The sequence below is a fragment of the Gasterosteus aculeatus genome, chromosome 15, assembly GCF_964276395.1.
Source record: "Gasterosteus aculeatus chromosome 15, fGasAcu3.hap1.1, whole genome shotgun sequence".
Taxonomy (NCBI): domain Eukaryota; kingdom Metazoa; phylum Chordata; class Actinopteri; order Perciformes; family Gasterosteidae; genus Gasterosteus; species Gasterosteus aculeatus.
Window position 1 is genome coordinate 13,538,346 of NC_135703.1, and position 19,116 is coordinate 13,557,461.

The following is a 19,116-nucleotide window of genomic DNA, read 5'->3' on the forward strand; positions in this document are numbered from 1 at the left end:
TGAGACGTTGAGACAAGAAAAGGAAGTCCTAGAACAAGAAAAGGTTTGTCCGTCCGGAGTCGTGCTTAAACATCTTCTATATCTTTATTGATACATTTCTTGTGTGTGTCGCTCGTAAGATTTACAGCAGAACAATAAAACCCGAGTTGTGTTGCGTCTTTTTTGTATCTTTTCGCAGCTCATTATCCAAGAAAGGCTCGAGGAACAAAGCGTGAGCAATGATGAAGCTGAGTCTGGTGACACAGAGGCCCTGAAGGCCGAGCTGGAGAGGAGGGACAACTCACTGAGAAACACGCAGGAGGAACGAGACACTCTGATGTCTGAGCTGGAGGAACTGGACCGGCAAAACCAAGAAGCAACACAGGTCCGACTGACCACTGTGGCGTTACTTTATTATTTTATTCATAATGACAAATAATTCATTTAAGGCAATGATATAATTATGTGGTAAAAAGGAAGAAAAATAAAAGCATACATGTGCACATACATTCACACATATTAGGGCTTATAGTTTGGCACATTATTATCATATTTTAAAGCCACTAAGATGCACATTGTAAGTAATATTAAACTGGGGAATGCATCATTATTTAACCTACTAGGTTTTAATCGTCCTCAGACAATAAAGGGCTTCCTGCTGAGCACAAAACAAAGCTTAGACATGGAAATGTGTATGACGTTTTAAAAACCTTACGTTATGAGAATACGTTTTTCCTGTTCACTGATATATCTTCTACTGTCTTCAGCACATGATCTCAGTGAAGGAGCAGCTCTCTGGACAGCTGAGGGAGGCTGAGGCAGAACTCACGGGACTCACTGCAGAGCTGAACGCAACCAAAGACCAGAAGAGGACACTGGAGCAAGAGCTGGAGACCCAAAAAGAGAAGGCGAGCCAGAGCGCTTTCACCCTCAACGACCTGCATATGGGCAAACAGGAGCTGGAACTGAGAGTGAAGGACCTGAAAGACAAACTGGGACAAGCACAGGAGCAGAGCAGGGAGGCACGTAGAGAAATCACAGAGCTTCAGAGGACTCTTCAGGAGCGAGAGGAGCAGTTATCTTTTGCCAAAACACAGCTGGATCAGTCTGGGGAGAGAGGAAGCGAGGCACAGGGAACCGAGGAGAAGCTAGCGGGGAAGGAGGGCGAGCTGTCAGAGCTCAGGAGAGAATTGGATGAGATAAGATGCTCTCACGAGAAGACGCTGTCGGAGGACTATGAGTTGAAGATGGAGAACAGGAGGTTGAAGGTGGAGACTGAGCAGGCTGTGGGTCATGCTGAGGAACTAGCCAAGCAGATAAAGGAAAGCCAGGCGGCTCTGAACAGGACGTTAAGGGAAAAGGAAACTCGAATCGAAGCTCTGAAGCTGGAGAAAAGTCAACTCGAGGGTGAATTGGAGCAGGCTGAGAGGACGCTAGCGGAACAGGGGAAACAGTTCCAGCAGACCATCGAGGAGTTGACTCGAGCCCGGTCCTTGGACGCGTCCACTTTACAGACGGAGCACGAGCGCGCCATCAAACTCAACCAGGAGAAGGACATAGAGATAGCTCAGCTGAAGAGAGACGTGGAGCAGGCGGCGTCCGACCACAGAGACACCAACGAGATGCTCTCCATCACAGTCGCGGGGCAGAAGCAGCTGACAGACCTGCTGCAGGAGAAGGATGTCTTTGTGGACACGCTAAAGCAAAATGCTCTGGATTTGCAGAAGGAGATGGAGGACAGTATTTTAGTTGTGACAAAGGAATCGGATGCCCTCAAACGGGCAGTAGAGGAGAAGGATAAACAGCTGGGCTGCATGAAGGAGAAGAACAGTCATTTGAAGGAAGAGATCGAGCGGCTCAGAGATCAGCAGAGCAGACCTCAGCCTCTGTCCGAGCCCAGGACCTTGGACATCATCACAGAGCTGGAGACAGAGATCACCCAGCTCAGGTCCTCCAGGAGCTGTCTGGAAGAGGAGGTGCAGACTCTGAGGAGAACCATGGAAGAGCTTCAGGCCTCGCTCCTCCTATCGCAGCAGTCCCTGCAGGCTCAGCAGACTGAGCTTGAGCAGACTCACGCTCGCCAACAGCAGACGACGCTGAACTACGACCGACTCATCCACGCCAGAGATGAGGAGATATCCTCGCTCCAGCGGACCGTGGAGCAGCTTAGTGGGAGTCAGGTACGCGACTTGCCACCTGTGCAGGGCGAGGTGATCCTGCAGGAGGAGAAGACCCAGACCCTGAGTCAGGAGAGCGGCAACGAGAAACATGACCTGTCCAAGGTCGACATAGAAAGACTGGTGAGCGGCATCAAGGAGAAAGAAACTGAGATCAGCCTTCTGAACGAGAAGAACCTCTCACTGACCCGACAACTGGATCAGCTGGTGGTGTCCCGTGATGAGGTGGGGAAACTGTCCCAGATGATCCTGCAGAAGGATCTGGAGATCCAGGCGCTACACGCCAGAATGTCCTTGGTCGCGGGTGGTGGACACAGCCAGGATGTCATGTTCCTGCAGCAGCAGCTGCAGGCGTACGCCGTGGAGAGAGAGCAGGTGCTGGGCGTGCTCAACGAGAAGACCAGAGAGAACAGCCAGCTTCGCTCGGACTACCACCGCCTCATGGATATCATGGCGGGGAAGGAGGCGGCCCTGTCGAAGCTTCAGCAGGAGAACCAACGCCTCTCCAACATGAGCGATCCCTCGGGAAGCCAAGAGATGTTCAAGGAGACCATCCAGAACCTGTCCCGCATCATCAGGGAGAAGGACATAGAGATCGACGCTTTGACCCAGAAGTGCCAGACCCTGGTGACGGTGCTGCAGTCCTCAGCAGGAGAGTCCGGCGGCGGCTCCAGAGGCGTCAGCAGCAACCAGTTCGAGGAGCTGCTGCAGGAGAGGGACTCACTGAAGCAGCAGGTAAAGAAGATGGAGGAGTGGAAGCAGCAGGTGATCACCACGGTCAAGAACATGCAGCACGAGTCTGCTCAGCTGCAGGAGGAGCTGATCAAACTGCAGGGCCAGGTCTCCGCCGACAGCGACTGCAGCTCCAAGCTGTCGGTGGACTACGCCGGACTGATCCAGAGCTACGAGCGGAAGGAGAGCAGGCTGGGGAGTCTGAGTCAGGAACTCGCGCAGGTCCAGCAGACCATCACCCAGCTCAGCACCACCAAGGACGTCCTGCTGGTGAAGCTGGACAGCGTGGCGCTGGCTCCCGACGTCGCAGGCGCTCCGGCCGGCGGAGCCTCTCTCGCCGCTGGCGCTCCGGTCGACCAGACGTCTCTGACGGCGAACCACGAGAAACTCCGGGAGGAGATTGTCCAGTTGCGCATTCAGTTGGCTGAGAAGGAAAACGCAATCAAGACCCTCCAGGAAAACAACCACCGGCTCTCCAACGCGGCGTGCGCCACAGAGAGCGAGCAGAGGAGTCACGCCGGGGAGGCTCGTCTGGTCCGAGAGAGGCTGGAGGCCCTGCAGAGGTCCGTCAGGGAGAAGGACCTGCTCATCAAGACCAAAGGTGACCAGCTGAGTCACGTCAGCGAGACGCTGCGCAACCGAGAGAACGACAACGAGGTGCTGAAGCAGGCGGTGACCAACCTGAAGGAGCGCGCTCTCATTCTGGAAATGGACGGGAAGAAGCTGAAGGAGGAGAACGAGCTGGTGGCGTCACGCTCTCGAGAGAAGGAGTCCGAGTTCAGAGCGCTGCAGGAAACCAACATGCAGGTTTCCCTCCTGCTCAGAGAGAAGGAGTTTGAGCTGAGTGCAGTGAGCGAGAAGTCTGCGACAGTAGAGAGGATGCTCAAGGACAGAGAGCAGGTACTTTTATTTCTCTTTTCTTTTGATTGGATTACATTACATTTAAGTAGACTCTTGTCTTAACAGGAACAAAAATATGAAGAAAAAGTCAAGTAAATAGTCTTGATGAAGTGAAAACGACATTAAAACAAGAAAAATAATATTAATGTTGTCATTTCGGGAGGAAAAGTGTTTATTAAATACAAAATGACAACCTAAGTTATATTTACTAATACAAATACATCCCGTTTGGTAAAAGAAATATCCATTAAAGTCATTTTCAGAGAGGAAAAAGAGTTTTTTTTCTCTTCCACGTCGGCTCTCTTCTGATTTCCTTGCCGGTGATGTGATGCAGGGAAAGTCTGGTGAGCTGAATCAACTTCTGAATGAACTGAAGTCCATGCAGGAGAAAGCTTTTGCGTTCCAACAGGAGAGGGATCAGATGATGATGGCACTCAAGCAAAAACAAATGGAGACCACCGCAGTACACACTGAGGTAAGCGATTATTTATTCATTTATCGTATTATTTATATTCAGTAATGTGTAAGATGTTTTTACACTATATTATAAAGTGTTTGAGATGGTTTAGTCCATCAAAACACTCTTTTGCACATATCTTCAGTATAGAGTCGAGACAAATGGGCACGTTTTCATCAGCTTCTCTGCATCTGGGAACAATATTGATGGTTACAATGGATAAAATACACATTTCATACAGTAAAAGCTCCTTAACTCAAGTGTTAAGTGCCTTTCTCCTCATGTTTTCCTGTCATAAAAACACAAGTAATCTGTGACCTAAAATCAATTTAAATGAGTAGAAACGGTTGCAGTTTAGGATCCAAAGTTACTTTGGTAAATTCTTGCATCTCTACGCGCGTACCAACGTTTCTGTTTCCCTCACAGCTGCAGCACGTGAGGGACAAAGAACAGCGCCTCAACTTGGAGCTGGACAGGTTGCGTAACCACCTTTTGGAGATTGAGGACTCGTACACGAGAGAAGCCGTCTCCGCAGAGGACCGGGAGACGGAGCTACGCAGGAGGGTGGCGCTGCTGGACGAGAAACTGGCCACATCCTCGAGTGCCGTGGAGAACGCCAGGTGAGCGCCGACTAAAAGCGCCTTGCTTTAGACAACTAGAGATGAGATCGTACTGCTCTTGTTTCACTACGGTTTTGATGTTGGAGAGGAAGAACAACATCATTTACAAAAGATGTTCTGAAATGGATTTCAACTTTGTGGTTTTGCAGCCAATGAACATGTACTTGTTGACCTAAATAAAGATATTGATGCTTTGATGCTGTAACAGCCCCAAAGCCTGGTAGATCACACATTTATTGGCTGACCACTGGTGGGAAATTGTCTCTGCTTAATTGAGAGAAGTGAGATCTTTTTGCAAAGTGAACCATTTAGCATAAATTAGTTGACATCCGTGATTTAATCCTGCATTGGTTTTACTCTTCCCTCTCAACAAAGGTTTACCTTAGTGGCCCTGTATGCTTCCGCCAGGCATATCAATTCATACCGCATGCCGCCACGTTGAGTGGTTGTATTTTGTTAAAGTGAAATATTTTGTGGGTGAATTATTCCTTTCCACGCACAGGATGTTCAAAAAGTCGCCCAGTGGAATGACTTTAAGTTGGAGATCTTCACATTGACATTGAATAAAAAAATGAACCAACATCCACTCTCATATAAACGAGATCCCCTGAATAAATGAAAGTAATCTAAGTGGTTAAGTAGATCCGCCTGTTCTTATCGCCTGTCCGCTGGCTCTGCACCTCCAGCCAACAGGCCAGCATGCAGGTGGAGTCTCTGCAGGAGCAGCTGACCGGAGTGGTGAAGCAGAGGGACGAGGCTCTCATCCGTCTCAGGACCTCCCAGGAGCAGGTCAACCAGTACGCCGTGTCGCTCTCCAACCTGCAGATGGTGCTAGAGCAGTTCCAACAAGGCAAGTCATCTGCATCTCCACGAAGACTCCCCCCTTGTAGCATCCACCCCAGCGGTGCTGATGAGGCAGTTTATGCTTAAAGTTACGTAATATAATTATTTTCTCTTCCCCCGGCAGAAGAGAAAGCCATGTACTCCGCAGAGCTCGACATGTACAAGAGGGAGAGGGACGAGTGGAAAAGAAAAGCACTGAGGCTGGAGGACCAAGCATCGGCCCTGCAGGTAAACCAGCGCTCAATAACGTCTCACTATGTCCATTCCCTTTATTTATAGAGACAGCAGCAAGGCCACAAAGCGAACCATAACGCTGTCATGCTCTCTGTCAGATTAACCTCGATGAAGCCAACGCTGCTCTGGAATCAGCTTCTCGCCTCACTGATCAGCTCGATCTGAACGAGGAGCAAATTCATGAGCTGAAAAATCAAGGTGAGCTGCATTATTATCACTTACATCTAACGAGCATCTTCAGAGAGAACGACGAGACGTCAGACAAAAGCAACACATAAACTATACATTTCACAAGGGGGCAATAAGTCAGTAAATGAAACTGTTTAATCTCGTGCTTGGTTGAAATACCTCTACGGTACCCTTGATGTTGTGGCCTCTGCAGCCTTTAGGAGCAAACTTTTCTTTCTCTCAGGCTCATGTTTTTCTTTTAGTGTGCACGTGTCCTTATCATAATATGAATAACAGCAGGTTCTTCTGTACACACTCAGCAGATTTCACTCTTATCTCTCTCAGATTTGCCCAGCACATTCTCAGACGGCTTCTTTTTTTCTGCCTTCTCCGGCTGTCCAGACATTGTATTCTTTATGAGGCCATATATTTAGGTTACTAATCAGCCACCCATAGAAAATGAACATTGTTTTTATTAATAGTCTGATAGCCGTGAGAATGTCTCACCAATGAGAGGCGGATGTTGGTACGTGCAGCATGGCGTCCGATTTCAAGCCACAGCACACAGAATCTGATATTTTGATATTAATGACCCAATGATGATCTTTAAAGAGCCACAAAGGACACAAGACGGTCTCCTGTTTTAGAAAAGTATTTCCAGATTCATCAAATGACTTTTATGTGAATATCACACACTGGGGTTTTGGGCTGCAGGGACATGCATTCAACATTCTAAATGATTAAGAACATTCTGCGTGTGTTGTTGCAGTGGAAATTAGACAGGAGATGTTGGAGGAGGCACAGAGGAAACTGATGAACCTTCTAAACAGCACAGAGGGGAAGATAGACAAGTAAGTTTGGTCCATTCTGGGTTAAATGATGAAAACACGGTTAATTCATCGAAATGAGATCATGATAAGAAACACGTTTGGTTTTCATTGTTTTTGCATCCACAATGTTTAGACAGAACACAGCAGCTACACTGGTGTACAATTCCACCACTTTCATTCCATAAAGTGGTGGAATTGCTATAAATATATCTCTTGTACTGCTGTATAAATGTGGCATTGATGTATTGCGTTACATCATGCCTTTATTATTCATCTTCCGTCTCCAGAGTCTTGATGCGTAACCTGTTCTTGGGATACTTCCACACACCTAAAACCAAGCGTGCCGATGTGCTGAGGCTCATGGGAAGTGTTCTGGGTCTGAGCAGAGAAGATGTTGACAAGGTGAGAGATTCCTTGACTCATGTTAAAAGGTTTTTTTTTTACTTCAGCAATTACGTAGTCACGTTTGTAGGCCTTAGTTTGTTTTTATACTGCATTTTGTGACGCAATAATGATATCCACACCGTGACATTGATTAATTAGTTATACATACTAGGCTCATTTCATTTGATACATTTGTACATATTGGCTCTGATATGAGCCGGTACTGGCGGAGGACAAAATTATTTAAAAAAAGTAAAAACACAAACATTTAGTTTTATCAGTAGATGTCAGCTGCAAAAGAGGTCTTATGTTCAATGTGGACACAACAGTTGAGGGAGCCTCATAGTCTTCAGAATTACTGATACTTTTGTCTGTTATAAGGAAAAAAAGCAGCATGGAGGGACGATAAAGAGAAAAGGTGTTGGCACAAGGACACAACCAGTATGTCCCGGCTATGCAAACCGTTCCCAGGTCACTCTGACTCAACTTTGTCCCTGAGAGACTTAACCCCGAAAAGTTGATGTTCAGCTCTGACTTTTAACTCCAGTAGTCTCTGAAAACTCCTCTCCCTTCTCAGCCCAGAAAAATAAAGCCTTTCCTCACACAGGCGTCCTGGCAGGGGCCCTGTGGGACTCCATCCAACGATTCCAAAGCATATTACCCAATACTCCCACAGTGACACAGAGGCTGAGGGGCAAATCTGATTAGAACTCCTCAGAAGACTTTTATGGTGTTGGAGGTCGTTCTGGGTTTTCACGTCTCCCTCATTTCCTGTTAATGCTATTTAAATGTTCCACTCAACTCGTGTTTCCCGAAGCCAAGTGTCCCACAAAACCACACCACTTTTCTGAATAGGCCTATATATATATATATATATATATATATATATATATATCCCCATCCAACCTCTTCAAACACACCTCTAATGATGATTAGAAATCATGAATGATGGTGAATAATAAATGTTGCGTGTAGGAGGGTGGACTGTCCGTAAAGACTCTTGATTCTCTGTAAAATAGCTTTACAAGTGATTGACTTCTTCTTTGAATCATGAAAACAAATGAACTAACAAAATAAACAGTATAAGAAAGTGACGTTATTCGTACCTGCACTGTGAGAGTCCGACAGCGTTTGTCTGTTCTCCCTCACCTTTCTGCAGATGTTGGGGGAGGATGGAGGGCACGGTGTTACCGGATGGGTATCGAACTGGCTGGGAGGCAGAGGAGCGCAGAGCGTCCCAAACACGCCCCAGAGGCCCACCAGCGGCGCAGGGCTGAACTCGGTAAGGAGCGCCACGTTAGCTGCCTTCAACACGGACACGCGCCTTATATGTTTATTACCGCGCGCTGTAAGGGACAGAGCGAAATGTGTCCAAACAACGTTTCATACTAAAGAGTATTCTTCCTTAAAAATATTTAAACACCACTTGGTTGGAAATCAGAAATGTATCTCAGTTTATGCGCATATGAGTGTCCTTCAAAATAAAATGTGCTCTGCTTAAGTGATTCTTTAAGAGGATGTTCACCTTGTTGGGGAAGTAAAGCCGATCAATCCTTGCTGAGGTCTCTTATTGTGTCTTTTGTTGTTGCAGTCCTTCTCAGAGATGTTTGTGAAGTTCCTGGAGATCGAGTCGACCCCCTCGCTGCCCGCAGCCAAGCTCCCCGCCCATGACATCAAGGCTCTGGGCGCTCCTCCTCCGAGGCGAACCGGCAGTCCCGCTTCCAGCGGCGCCGCGGGTAAACGGCGTTTGCTTCTCAACGAGCTTCTTTGTCCCCAAACGCATCGAACCGCATTTAGTATTGAACTGTTGTTTTTGTTTTTTCTCCACAGGAGGTGCGGCGCTCCCCAAGCGACCCGGCGAGTCCAACCCTTTCCTGGCCCCCCGCTCTGCCGCGGTCCCCCTGGTGGCGGGCTCCAGCTCTGGCGGCTCAGGAAGTCACCTGCTGATGAAGCCCATCTGCGACGCCCTGCCCACCTTCACACCTGTGCCGGTCTCATCGGAGGCCAGTGCTGGATCCGTGCTCAAGGACTTGTTGAAGCAGTGATTGGCCCAATAAAGAGTCCCAGACAGACGTATTTTCTTGCATCAACTGTTCTATGCAACAGAGTTTCCTTTAACTGGTCAGAGACTCCACATGCCAAAATGACGCAAAATGACAACCTCACATTATTGTTCAGAGAGCTACTCTGTGGATTTCCATAGAAAGCGTCCTATCATTTCTGTCTTCATCGCACGAGTTCTGGACATAAGTGACCTTGTTGACCCACTGTGTGCAGTTCAATCCATGTGGGTTGAGTCCAGCATCACCTCGGCTGGCAAGAGGAAGCCTCTCCTGTCTACTTTCTATCCTCTGACCAGCAGGAAAACTTGTCTGCTGGGTCTTTCTTCTTCTTTCTTTTCAACAATGCAGTTATTTGTTTCTGATCCGGGACTTGCCTAAAAACTCTGGCGGCAGTAGTCTGCGTCCAGATTTATGTGGTGCAGTACATCTGTTCAAACCATAAGGACATTTTTGCTAAATCTTGTCTTTTCCAGACTGCAAGACTGTGATATTCAACAAGCGTAGTAATTATGGCTGCAGCTGCGTACTGCGGTCGATCGGAAGCTTGAGGGCCCGTATGTTAAAGTACAGCACTATTATATAGTTATGTGTATGTAAAGGCGCTACGTTGTTTCCTATTTATAGGCACTAAGGATGTTTTTGAAGTGCCTGCCTTTTTGCTAATCAGATAGTTGTATAATCAGGATTGTAAATGGTTAATATAAATATATATATTTACAGAATGTAAAAACTGCACATTTAAAAAGTTTTACCTGACCAGTGCAAAACTGAGCTGCTCTACATTTTTGTACAGGAGCCAACTGCAGCAGAGTGTAAAAACCTGTAAATCTTTGTCGATAAGGAATCTGAAACTAGGACGTCTGAAGGGATTCGGATTACCGTGAATTGATCTTTACCCGATGTAAGTTCCCATGATTTAATTGGAATTTAAAATCAAATAAAGGTACTGCTGTGCTGGCCCTCCTGCTGTGCTTTTTCTTTCCCGCGTGGGTACCCTGCGCCAGATGTGCACTGTCATTCAGCTGTAGTCGTGTGGAGTTGGGGGGTAACTTGGGCAAACAGACACCCACTGTGCACACTTTGACTCTGTGCGGCAGCAGCGCACAGGAGTAGCAGCTCGCTGGAGGGGGCTGGCGCTCCCTGATTGAATCCAGCTGTTTCGCTGCGCCCCCCCCCCCCCCCCCCCTCTCCTCTAATCTGCATCGCTGAACAATCTGCGCAGCCTGACGGAGCAGAAACGGCCCATTTTGAAAAGGCATTCCTGCGACACAAGCTTCAGCTCGACCAGACGGCGGTGGAGGAAACCCTGGGGTCGGCTTCCGCGTAAAAGCGCACAGTTGGGGGGTGGTGAGGGGATTTGGGGGGAGAATTTACGTGTCGTCTGAATCTCTCATTTTGAGAAAGGAGCAATCATGCTTTTAGAAGTACGTGGCTCCAGGTTTTACTCCTCTGCGAGGTCAGTAATCGTCCTTATTGTTTTGTTCTTTACGTAACAGACTTGTTTTCCTTCAGACACCGTTTCTGACCAAAGTAGAAAAACTTCACTTTTCCTTCTTTTGCAGGATGTTTGCGGCTCTGCTATTTATTCTGCTTTGTATCCAGCCGGCACACGCGCAGGTAACACAGCGGCACCTTTCTTTCGCTTTCATTCATCATAAAACCACACAAGGTGGATCGAGCTGTCAGTTTGTGCACATGAAATAATCTCTCGGGAATTAAATTTATTAAAATCGTATTTCAACAAGAGTTTTTTTAATTTGTCAGAATTTCCAAACAGCCTCTTGATCATCTCTCCTCAGACGTGCACTGAAGGTTTCGCTTATGATCGCGGGTCCAGACAGTGTGTAGGTGAGTGGCCCGCATAGGACCCGTATTGTGTGTGTGTTATGGATCCAGATCTTATCGGTGCGCCGCTCTCTGTTCCAGATGAGGATGAGTGTCGTACCCAGCCAGATGTTTGCAGAGGAGACATGCGCTGTGTGAACCAGAACGGGGGCTACCTGTGCCTCCCCAGGAACCTGTACAACCAGCCGTACAGACCGGAGATCCGGGCCCAGCCCGAGGCAGCCTACCCGGACCCGTCGGACAGCTTCCTCCCCGCTGTGCCGAGATCCGTGGAGCCCAGCTACCCCCGAGTGAGGACCACCGCGCAGTGCATCCTGGGATATGCCCCTGCACAGGACGGCTCCTGTAGTGGTGAGTCATTGACCGGCTGGGTGTTACAAATATATCCTCCACGGGTTGGAGCCCCTCCAGTAGATCACCAGACAAGTGCATGGGCTCCTGGGGGGCGTTTAGTGAGCAGCAAAGACGAAAAGCCCCCCTCCATGTTAATGTTTTCAACTTAAACCAAACAACACAAAATTGGTTCCCAGGAAACTCGACCTGACAGATGTTGTTGGAATCACAGCTCTTGGATGAACACTAAATGTCGAATGATGAATTGATCAGAATCATTATTTCCCCAGTGCGTCCAGCCGGGGATAAGCTGTGGGAAAAATGGCCTCCTGAAAGTCCATTGGAATTGTTCAGCCGTGACCCTGCAACCCCCCCCCCACCCCACTTTATAGAGGTGCTTTCTCTGAAGAAAGATGAACAATTTAGCTCATGCACAAATAGGGACTGTTGTTCTCTGTAGGGGAGACGGCCTGTCAGGAAATCGGCTCACAACCTTTGGGTAAACTGCACCGTCGGCGTTCCAAAGATGAGGTCAGGTTGTCAGATCCGTTGCTGGGCGACAGTTGTGTCTCTGTCCTCGCACCCCGTGGATGTTTCCGTAGTGGTTGATTGATTGAGGGCAGACTGTGCCTTCCAACCCAGACCCGGCAACAAATATCGCTTTGCCTTCAAATGAAGGCCCAACACTCCGTCAGTGTCGCCAACGATGCCAGTTTTGGAGAACAATGGAAAACATTAGGCCTGGTTTATCAATCGACCGCAAGAATAATGGGGAAAGTTTGCCGTTTGAAACTCTTTACTCGAAGTTGGAGGCAGAATTATAGTCCAAAGGTGTGGTTTTGTGTTGCTGATCATGAGATGAGATGACTGATAACACGATGATCATTTTAAAAATGACAGCCTGAAGCCAATTAGCTCAGAATAAAGACGGAAAACCAGGCTGGAACAGCCAAAACTCGCTGTAGACCTCATTTCTTTCATCGAACAAGAGGGAAGCATAAGACTAACTTTCAACCACAACTGTTTTTGTTCAGATTAAACCATCCAGACAAAGAGGAGATGGTATGTGGAGTTTTTAGTTATAGATGGGACCAGACTAACTGGGTGCCCTCCACCTTCATGCTAAGTTATGATAACCGTCTCCTTGCTATAAAACAAAAGGACCAAAACTTTGCAAAACTGGACAGAAGAAGACAAATGGAGAGGAAAGATGTGTTCTTTCAGGTTTTTCAGTTTTCTGTAGAGCTAAAATTGAATTGTGTTCCTGGATCAGGAGATGCATGACCAAACAATAACAACGGCAGAGGAGAAAATAGGTTTCATGTATTTTGGGTAAACTGAAGCAAGAGATGGATTGCACAATCACAGATTTCATCACATTACCCAGCAGGGGAGTGTTGTGGGTCAGATGATGACACTTCATGTGGGACTGCGCTTGCCATTATCGCTCGGAACTCCAGTTTGGGGTATTTTTGTGTTTTTACTTGATTTAAGGATTTAAATGCTCCTCTGGTTTGAGAAAAATGTCTTAGAGAAACACAAAATGATAACACCACCACAGCTGTGTGATGTAAATCTATCCGGCCTTAACAGCCACTGGGGGTTGTGGTGAAACAGATGTGGTGTGAAGTGAACTGCTCCCAAGTTTTCTCAGTTCTCCTACATTTCTAACATCCCAAATGAATCCCATCGGTCTCGTCTTTCATGAAGCTGATCAGGGCTCGTTGGCGGCGACCACAAAGCTCATGTAACAGTCTATATAAGGAGCTGAATGCTCCTGCAGCTTGCGTGTTTACGTTGGAGATCTGCAGCAATGCTGCACATGGGGTGCAGATGATGAGCATTTACAGAGGACTTAGGTGGTAACTGCAAGCAGGTGTCTAGGGTGGAGGAGGCAGTAGCTGTCGGCCTGTGATCTCCTCCACCCCTGTGAAGGGGGCCGGCGGTCCAAGTTGGCACGAAGGTCAACAGCTCCGCCTCCAGACGCTATCGCTTCTCAAAGCCGCCTGTCCAAACAGCGCTGGGCTCCCACCCGCTTCTCCCAGTGCTTTTCCAGTGGTGGGTGACTTCATGGTCTGAGAACCATAAACAGAGGTTTGGAATTTCTGATCTGTCACGTCCTGATAAGGAAATATGGCTGTTCTGATGTGAGGTGTGAGCTGCTCCAGGGGCGTCAGAGGAATTTGGATTGTAATCTGAGAAATCTTTAATCGTGTGCAAAAACAACTGTGAATTGAAATGTTCACTGCTGTGTTGAGGCTTTTTTTTGAAAACCTGAGTGTTGTACAAACAGATTCATGAGCAAGGCATTCAACCCTCGAAAGCTGCAGTAGAGTTTCAGTCAGCTGTGTAGCTTTCACTACACAATAGTGCGTACAGTCTTTATTTACCAGTGTGGGAAAATATTTTCTCCAAACCGAAAAAACATAAAACGAGAGTTATGATTTGAATGATGTATTTTCCTTTTAGGGGCAAAGTACTCTGCATACATCCATCTATTCTGTTACTTGCTTTCCTCGCTGGATTGAACCGTTTTCTAAATCAAAGGAGGAAAAATCAATGATCAATAACACCACCCTCTCTCTCTCTCTCTCCTCTGCTGCTTCTCTCTGTTCCAGACATTGATGAATGTGAGACAAACTCTCATCACTGTAACCCCACCCAGGTCTGCATCAACACAGCAGGGGGCTACACCTGTTCCTGCACTGAAGGCTACTGGCTCATTGGTGGACAGTGCCAGGGTGAGTGAACATCTGCATTCCATAAGACACATGTGGAGGGGGGGGCTTTCATGAGCGTTCTCTGTGTTTGTTACAAGCGCTCACCCTCCGCAAGGAGAACAGCGCCCTCTTCTGGGTTATTTATTTACTGCCACTGTCAGTACACAGTATGTCCATGCTTTGATTTGTCTCTTTCTTTCTGACCAGATATTGATGAATGTCGCTATGGTTACTGCCAACAGCTGTGTGCCAATGTCCCTGGCTCTTATTCCTGCTCCTGTAACCCTGGTTTCGTCCTCAACCCAGACAGCAGGACCTGTCAAGGTGCGCGCACGAAGCCACAGCGCACGGCCTGCGCATGTGAACATGTGCACATACATGTGCCCCGCATGCCGTTTCTATACTTCGCTTACACACAAGCGCACCAGCGTTGTGTTAAACTGCCATTCACTGTTGTTTCTCCAGATGTGGATGAGTGTGAAGATGAACCGTGCAGTCACGGCTGCTTCAACACCTACGGCTCCTTCATGTGCAACTGTGACGAGGGATTTGAGTTGGCATCCGACGGAACTACCTGCATTGGTGAGAAGAGCTGGTTGGGGCTTTTTTTCTATTATCTTACATTTAATGAGTTAGAAGCCCGTCTTTACGGATTCCACTTTTTCATTCTATAGTGAAACTTTTCCTTACTTACGTGTCGGATAAAATCCTTCTAAATGAGCCCAACTATACATTAATCAACACAAACCACTTTATATTGCATCCAGCTTTTCACCATAATGGTATATATCATTGACATTGTCGTTCCATGTGTCCTTTTACTATAACTGCTCATCCTGTGCAGCATCACAGCACCACAGAGTTTATTCCAGTTGGGCATCACAGGCCGGCATCTAATGTACAAATGTACCTACGCTTAAATCCACAAACATGGGTGCATTTGACCTCGTCGTTGGGCATCAGTTGTGACCGCAGAGCTGAAGAGCGGCCCTCAGAATTGTTTTTTGATAATTGTTCATTCTTTGTTTTATTCCCTGTAGACTTGGATGAGTGCAGCTTCTCTGAGCTTCTGTGTCAGCACAGATGTGTGAACACCCCTGGATCCTTCGCCTGCGTCTGTCCGCCTGGATATTATGTGTTTGAGGACGGCAGGAGTTGTGAAGGTAAACTTCAGGACAGTGAATAAATGTTGTTTGGTGGGCAGTTCAGATGCAGAATCACAGAGGGAACATTTTCCGGCAATGCCAAATTAAACTATAACTCCTAAAGCTGCCGGGAATCGTCTTATCGTGTCCTGTACTCTTTATTTTACCAAGAAAGTGTTCAATGTTACTTAGTACTGTTTTTTTTCACATTTTGCTTTTGCACTCTGTCTCCTAAAAGATGTCTTATTGAGTCGTTTTTTGTCCGGTTACAATGCCCCCAATTTTACATTAAGGATATTCAAGTCAGAATTGTGTCAGAAAATGTTTGAAGCGAGTGTAACGTTATTTGATATTATTATGTGCTCTCTTTTTTTCCATTCACCATATTGTTGATGCTCTTTAAATGTTGATGATGATGATGATGACGATGTTTTAACTGACTTTGATTGTTGTGTGCTTGATTTTGAAGATATCAATGAATGTGACACTGGTAACAACACCTGTACAACAGCACAAGTATGTTTCAATTTCCAGGGAGGCAATACATGCCTGGATGCTTTACAGTGTCACTCTCCTTACATCGAAGTTAGTGACAAGTGAGTACTTCCACCGTTACGCGCTCGCTGCCTCTCAGCAGCTAAAGGTCGAGCATCGTGTCTTAATCTGTCCCCGTGTGTCCTCTGCAGTCAGTGCATGTGTTCAGCTGAGAACCCTGCCTGCAGGGACAAACCCTTCACTATTCTGTACCGACACATGGACTTGTCGTCGGGGCGCAGTGTGCCTGCAGACATCTTCCAGATGCAGGCCACCACGCGCTACCCCGGCGCCTTCTACATCTTTCAGATAAAGTCGGGCAACGAGGGCCGAGAGTTTTACATGAGGGTGAGTACGTCAGAGACCCCGCCGCTGAGCCCGGAGGTGGGGCTGGTTTTGGAAATCTCGCCTGAACCGCCTGTACTAAAAAGCATCGCTCTTATAATTCATAAACAACGGAACGCGTTTCTGAAGGTTTTAAGGTCACGTATCGACAAGTCTCCAGGCTTCTGAAGCAATACACGTATAATATTTGTATTTATTGTATTTCCACGGAAAAGCTACAAGCACAAATCTACTGTTTGCTCTCAAAGACTTTCCTCTTCAAAGGAATAAAATGAGGCGTCTGTATTGTTTTAACATCATTGTTTTGAGCCATTCCTTTGGCTAACAAAAAACATTTCTAAAGATATTATGTTACTAAAATATAGTTAATCATATAATAGTTTTTACAATAAAATCACCAGACTACGCAATGAAACCACCGTTGTGTTTTACCAAACCAAAAATAATAACAATGAAAAAGTCCCAAATAGCATTAAATATAATATATTGTGATTTAAAGATATAATTCCTCCTGTTTACTTTAATGTTGGTGGTAAAATGCAGAAGTTTTCTCTTCTTTAGAAGAAGAATAAAGTAACACAACCAACAAATTGCTGTATGTTTGTATTTAAGGTTTAAAAGTAATGTACTTAATCCCATTCTCACTTTCATATAGATCAGCGTGTATGTTTGCATTTAAAAAACTATGAAAAAATATATAAAAAAACATGTCAACATGCCTTTTCCACAAAGCCTCTTTGTCAATGTCATTAGTAACACCTGTACTTTCTCCAACTACAAACGTGGCGCAGGGGTAGGGAGGGTGCGCTGGTGGTTCAAGTCCTGGCTGCCCCATGTCGAAGTGTCCCTGAGCAAGACACCTAAGCCCTAACTGCTCCCCGTCAGCCAAATGACCTGTAATGTAACATACAAAAGTCCTACACAGTGAGCTTGTGGGGCTCGATGGCTGTAGAGAAAGGGGAGGCTGGAGCACCGCACATCTCCAGCAGATGGAGCAATAAGCCATGTGTTTGCATAAGGGGGGTGGGGGGGTTTCAAAGTATAAAGATCCTCTGCGGCATGAAGAAATGACCTCATGAGCTCGCTCAACATCTTCCCCGAAGTGACCTCCTGTTTTGCTCGTTCAAACAAACGGGAGCAAAACGCGCTGACCTTCCTTGACTGCGTGCAGGTGTTTGCTTCCGTTGCCGACGATACGACAAAGTCCTGCTCTCCCTTCCTCACTTTGCTCTCCCCGTCTTCTGCATGTTCCAGCAAACCAGCAACGTGAGCGCCACGCTGGTGCTGTCCCGGCCCATCAAGGGGCCCAGGGAGCTGGTGCTGGACCTGGAGATGGTCACGGTCAACAACGTCATCAACTTCAGAGGCAGCTCCATCATCCGTCTGACGGTGTACGTCTCAGAGCACCCCTTCTGAGCCCCCCCCCCACCCCCCAGAAGAAAAAAGAATTGATGCTGTCACTGTTTTGTTTTAGAGGGCTCATCATCTTTTTAGAAATCATTGTGCCGTCATCAATAACGACTGAGCTTAGAACAGCTGATGGGAAAATCCTCCCTGTGCTGGAATCCCCGCCCCGCTTTAATGGACACGGAGCTTTTATGGCTGCGTGTGGACGTCCCACACGGAAGCGTATTTACGGTGTACAATTTCTGACATCCTCTGTTTAGACGATTATGGGAATTGCCCTCGCTGAGAATACGCAGTGCAGTTCTGTCTTCACAAGTTTCCTCAGTTGTCTGTGAATTTTCACCCCTTCAGATAAGCTGTGAAAGTAACTTTTTAAATGCCTTAAATACTCGAGCGCTGTCGCATCATTGCCCCTTTCTCTTTGCGATGAGACGGTCATCTGAGATGATGTGTGTCGGGAAAACTTTGCTCAATATTAGTTCAACGACAGAAAAGTCTGCTCACTCACACGGAGGCACGTTGAGTTCTGGGTCATCTATTAATCACGATGTTTGTGCATCAATGTTTAGAATCTCGCGGTGCCGAAGCTGATCGTCTGCATCACCAGCATTATTCCCCCCCGTTGTAGTGTGTTTATCTTCCTTCTATATATTTCAGAAGAAAACCTTTGAGTAGCCTTGATCCATGACTTTGTACAATGTGTCAATGTGTCTCCTGCTTGCAAGTATTATTTAATAAATGTCCTGTTTAATAATTTTGCACCGGTGTGGAGTAAGAATTTTTATAACAAAGTGTAATTATTGCAATATCTGTAATGATGTAATAGGCAGTCACCTGAATTGTTTCTTTTAGACCAATAAATGTCCTCATCACGCAACGGCTTCTCACATGAGTTATTAGGAGGACAAATTGTGTTATGAACATCACACAGAGGGACATTTGGAATGTTAGAAAAGGTAAAAAAGGTGTTGGGATTTATATGAACGATGATGTTGTGGAGGTGCTACACAAAGCTCGAGATGTTTAAGAATGAGCAGGTTCCTCAAGTAATGTCAGCAGATTAAAACTGCTTTTGGGTACATTTTGGAGCGGAATGCCAGTGTTGGGAATGTATGACACAATCTGGGATTATATTACAACACAATCCGTGGGGATTTTATGTTACAAATTACGGTGCACGTTAAGACTTTTAAGGATCATAACTACGAATAAAATAAATTTGGGGCAACATGACACTTTTAGGCAACGGGTGATTTAAAGAAAAAGAGAGAGAGAGAGGGGGGGAGAGAGAGAGAGAGAGAGAGAGAGGGAGAGAGAGAGAGAGGGGGGCAGAGAGAGAGAGAGAGGGAGAGAGAGAGAGAGAGGGAGAGAGAGAGAGAGGGGGGAGAGAGAGAGAGAGA

General features: G+C 46.7%; 2 protein-coding genes across 3 annotated transcripts in view; both read left to right on the top strand.

Annotated features, from left to right (window-relative positions):
* trip11 (thyroid hormone receptor interactor 11) overlaps positions 1-10,346 on the top strand; it is an 18,057-nt gene extending 7,711 nt beyond the window's left edge. For both annotated transcript variants that reach the window (XM_078089788.1, XM_078089789.1), the window contains 13 exons: positions 1-43; positions 179-364; positions 747-3,788; positions 4,123-4,263; positions 4,672-4,865; positions 5,552-5,715; positions 5,833-5,936; positions 6,041-6,140; positions 6,880-6,961; positions 7,228-7,342; positions 8,484-8,606; positions 8,916-9,060; positions 9,155-10,346. The exon at positions 1-43 is cut by the window's left edge and continues 56 nt beyond it. In XM_078089788.1, the coding sequence (XP_077945914.1) occupies positions 1-43; positions 179-364; positions 747-3,788; positions 4,123-4,263; positions 4,672-4,865; positions 5,552-5,715; positions 5,833-5,936; positions 6,041-6,140; positions 6,880-6,961; positions 7,228-7,342; positions 8,484-8,606; positions 8,916-9,060; positions 9,155-9,369 (4,654 nt within the window). In that variant the 3' untranslated portion in view covers positions 9,370-10,346. The remainder of the gene's footprint in view (positions 44-178; positions 365-746; positions 3,789-4,122; positions 4,264-4,671; positions 4,866-5,551; positions 5,716-5,832; positions 5,937-6,040; positions 6,141-6,879; positions 6,962-7,227; positions 7,343-8,483; positions 8,607-8,915; positions 9,061-9,154) is intronic.
* Positions 10,347-10,612: 266 nt separating this feature from the next.
* fbln5 (fibulin 5) lies at positions 10,613-18,475 on the top strand. The gene is made up of 11 exons (XM_040200343.2): positions 10,613-10,843; positions 10,950-11,004; positions 11,187-11,235; positions 11,314-11,583; positions 14,184-14,306; positions 14,493-14,609; positions 14,751-14,867; positions 15,326-15,448; positions 15,900-16,026; positions 16,117-16,312; positions 17,564-18,475. The coding sequence occupies exons 1-11, from the start codon at positions 10,800-10,802 to the stop codon at positions 17,723-17,725; spliced, it is 1,383 nt and encodes a 460-aa protein (XP_040056277.1). The 5' UTR covers positions 10,613-10,799; the 3' UTR covers positions 17,726-18,475.
* Positions 18,476-19,116: the final 641 nt, after the last annotated feature.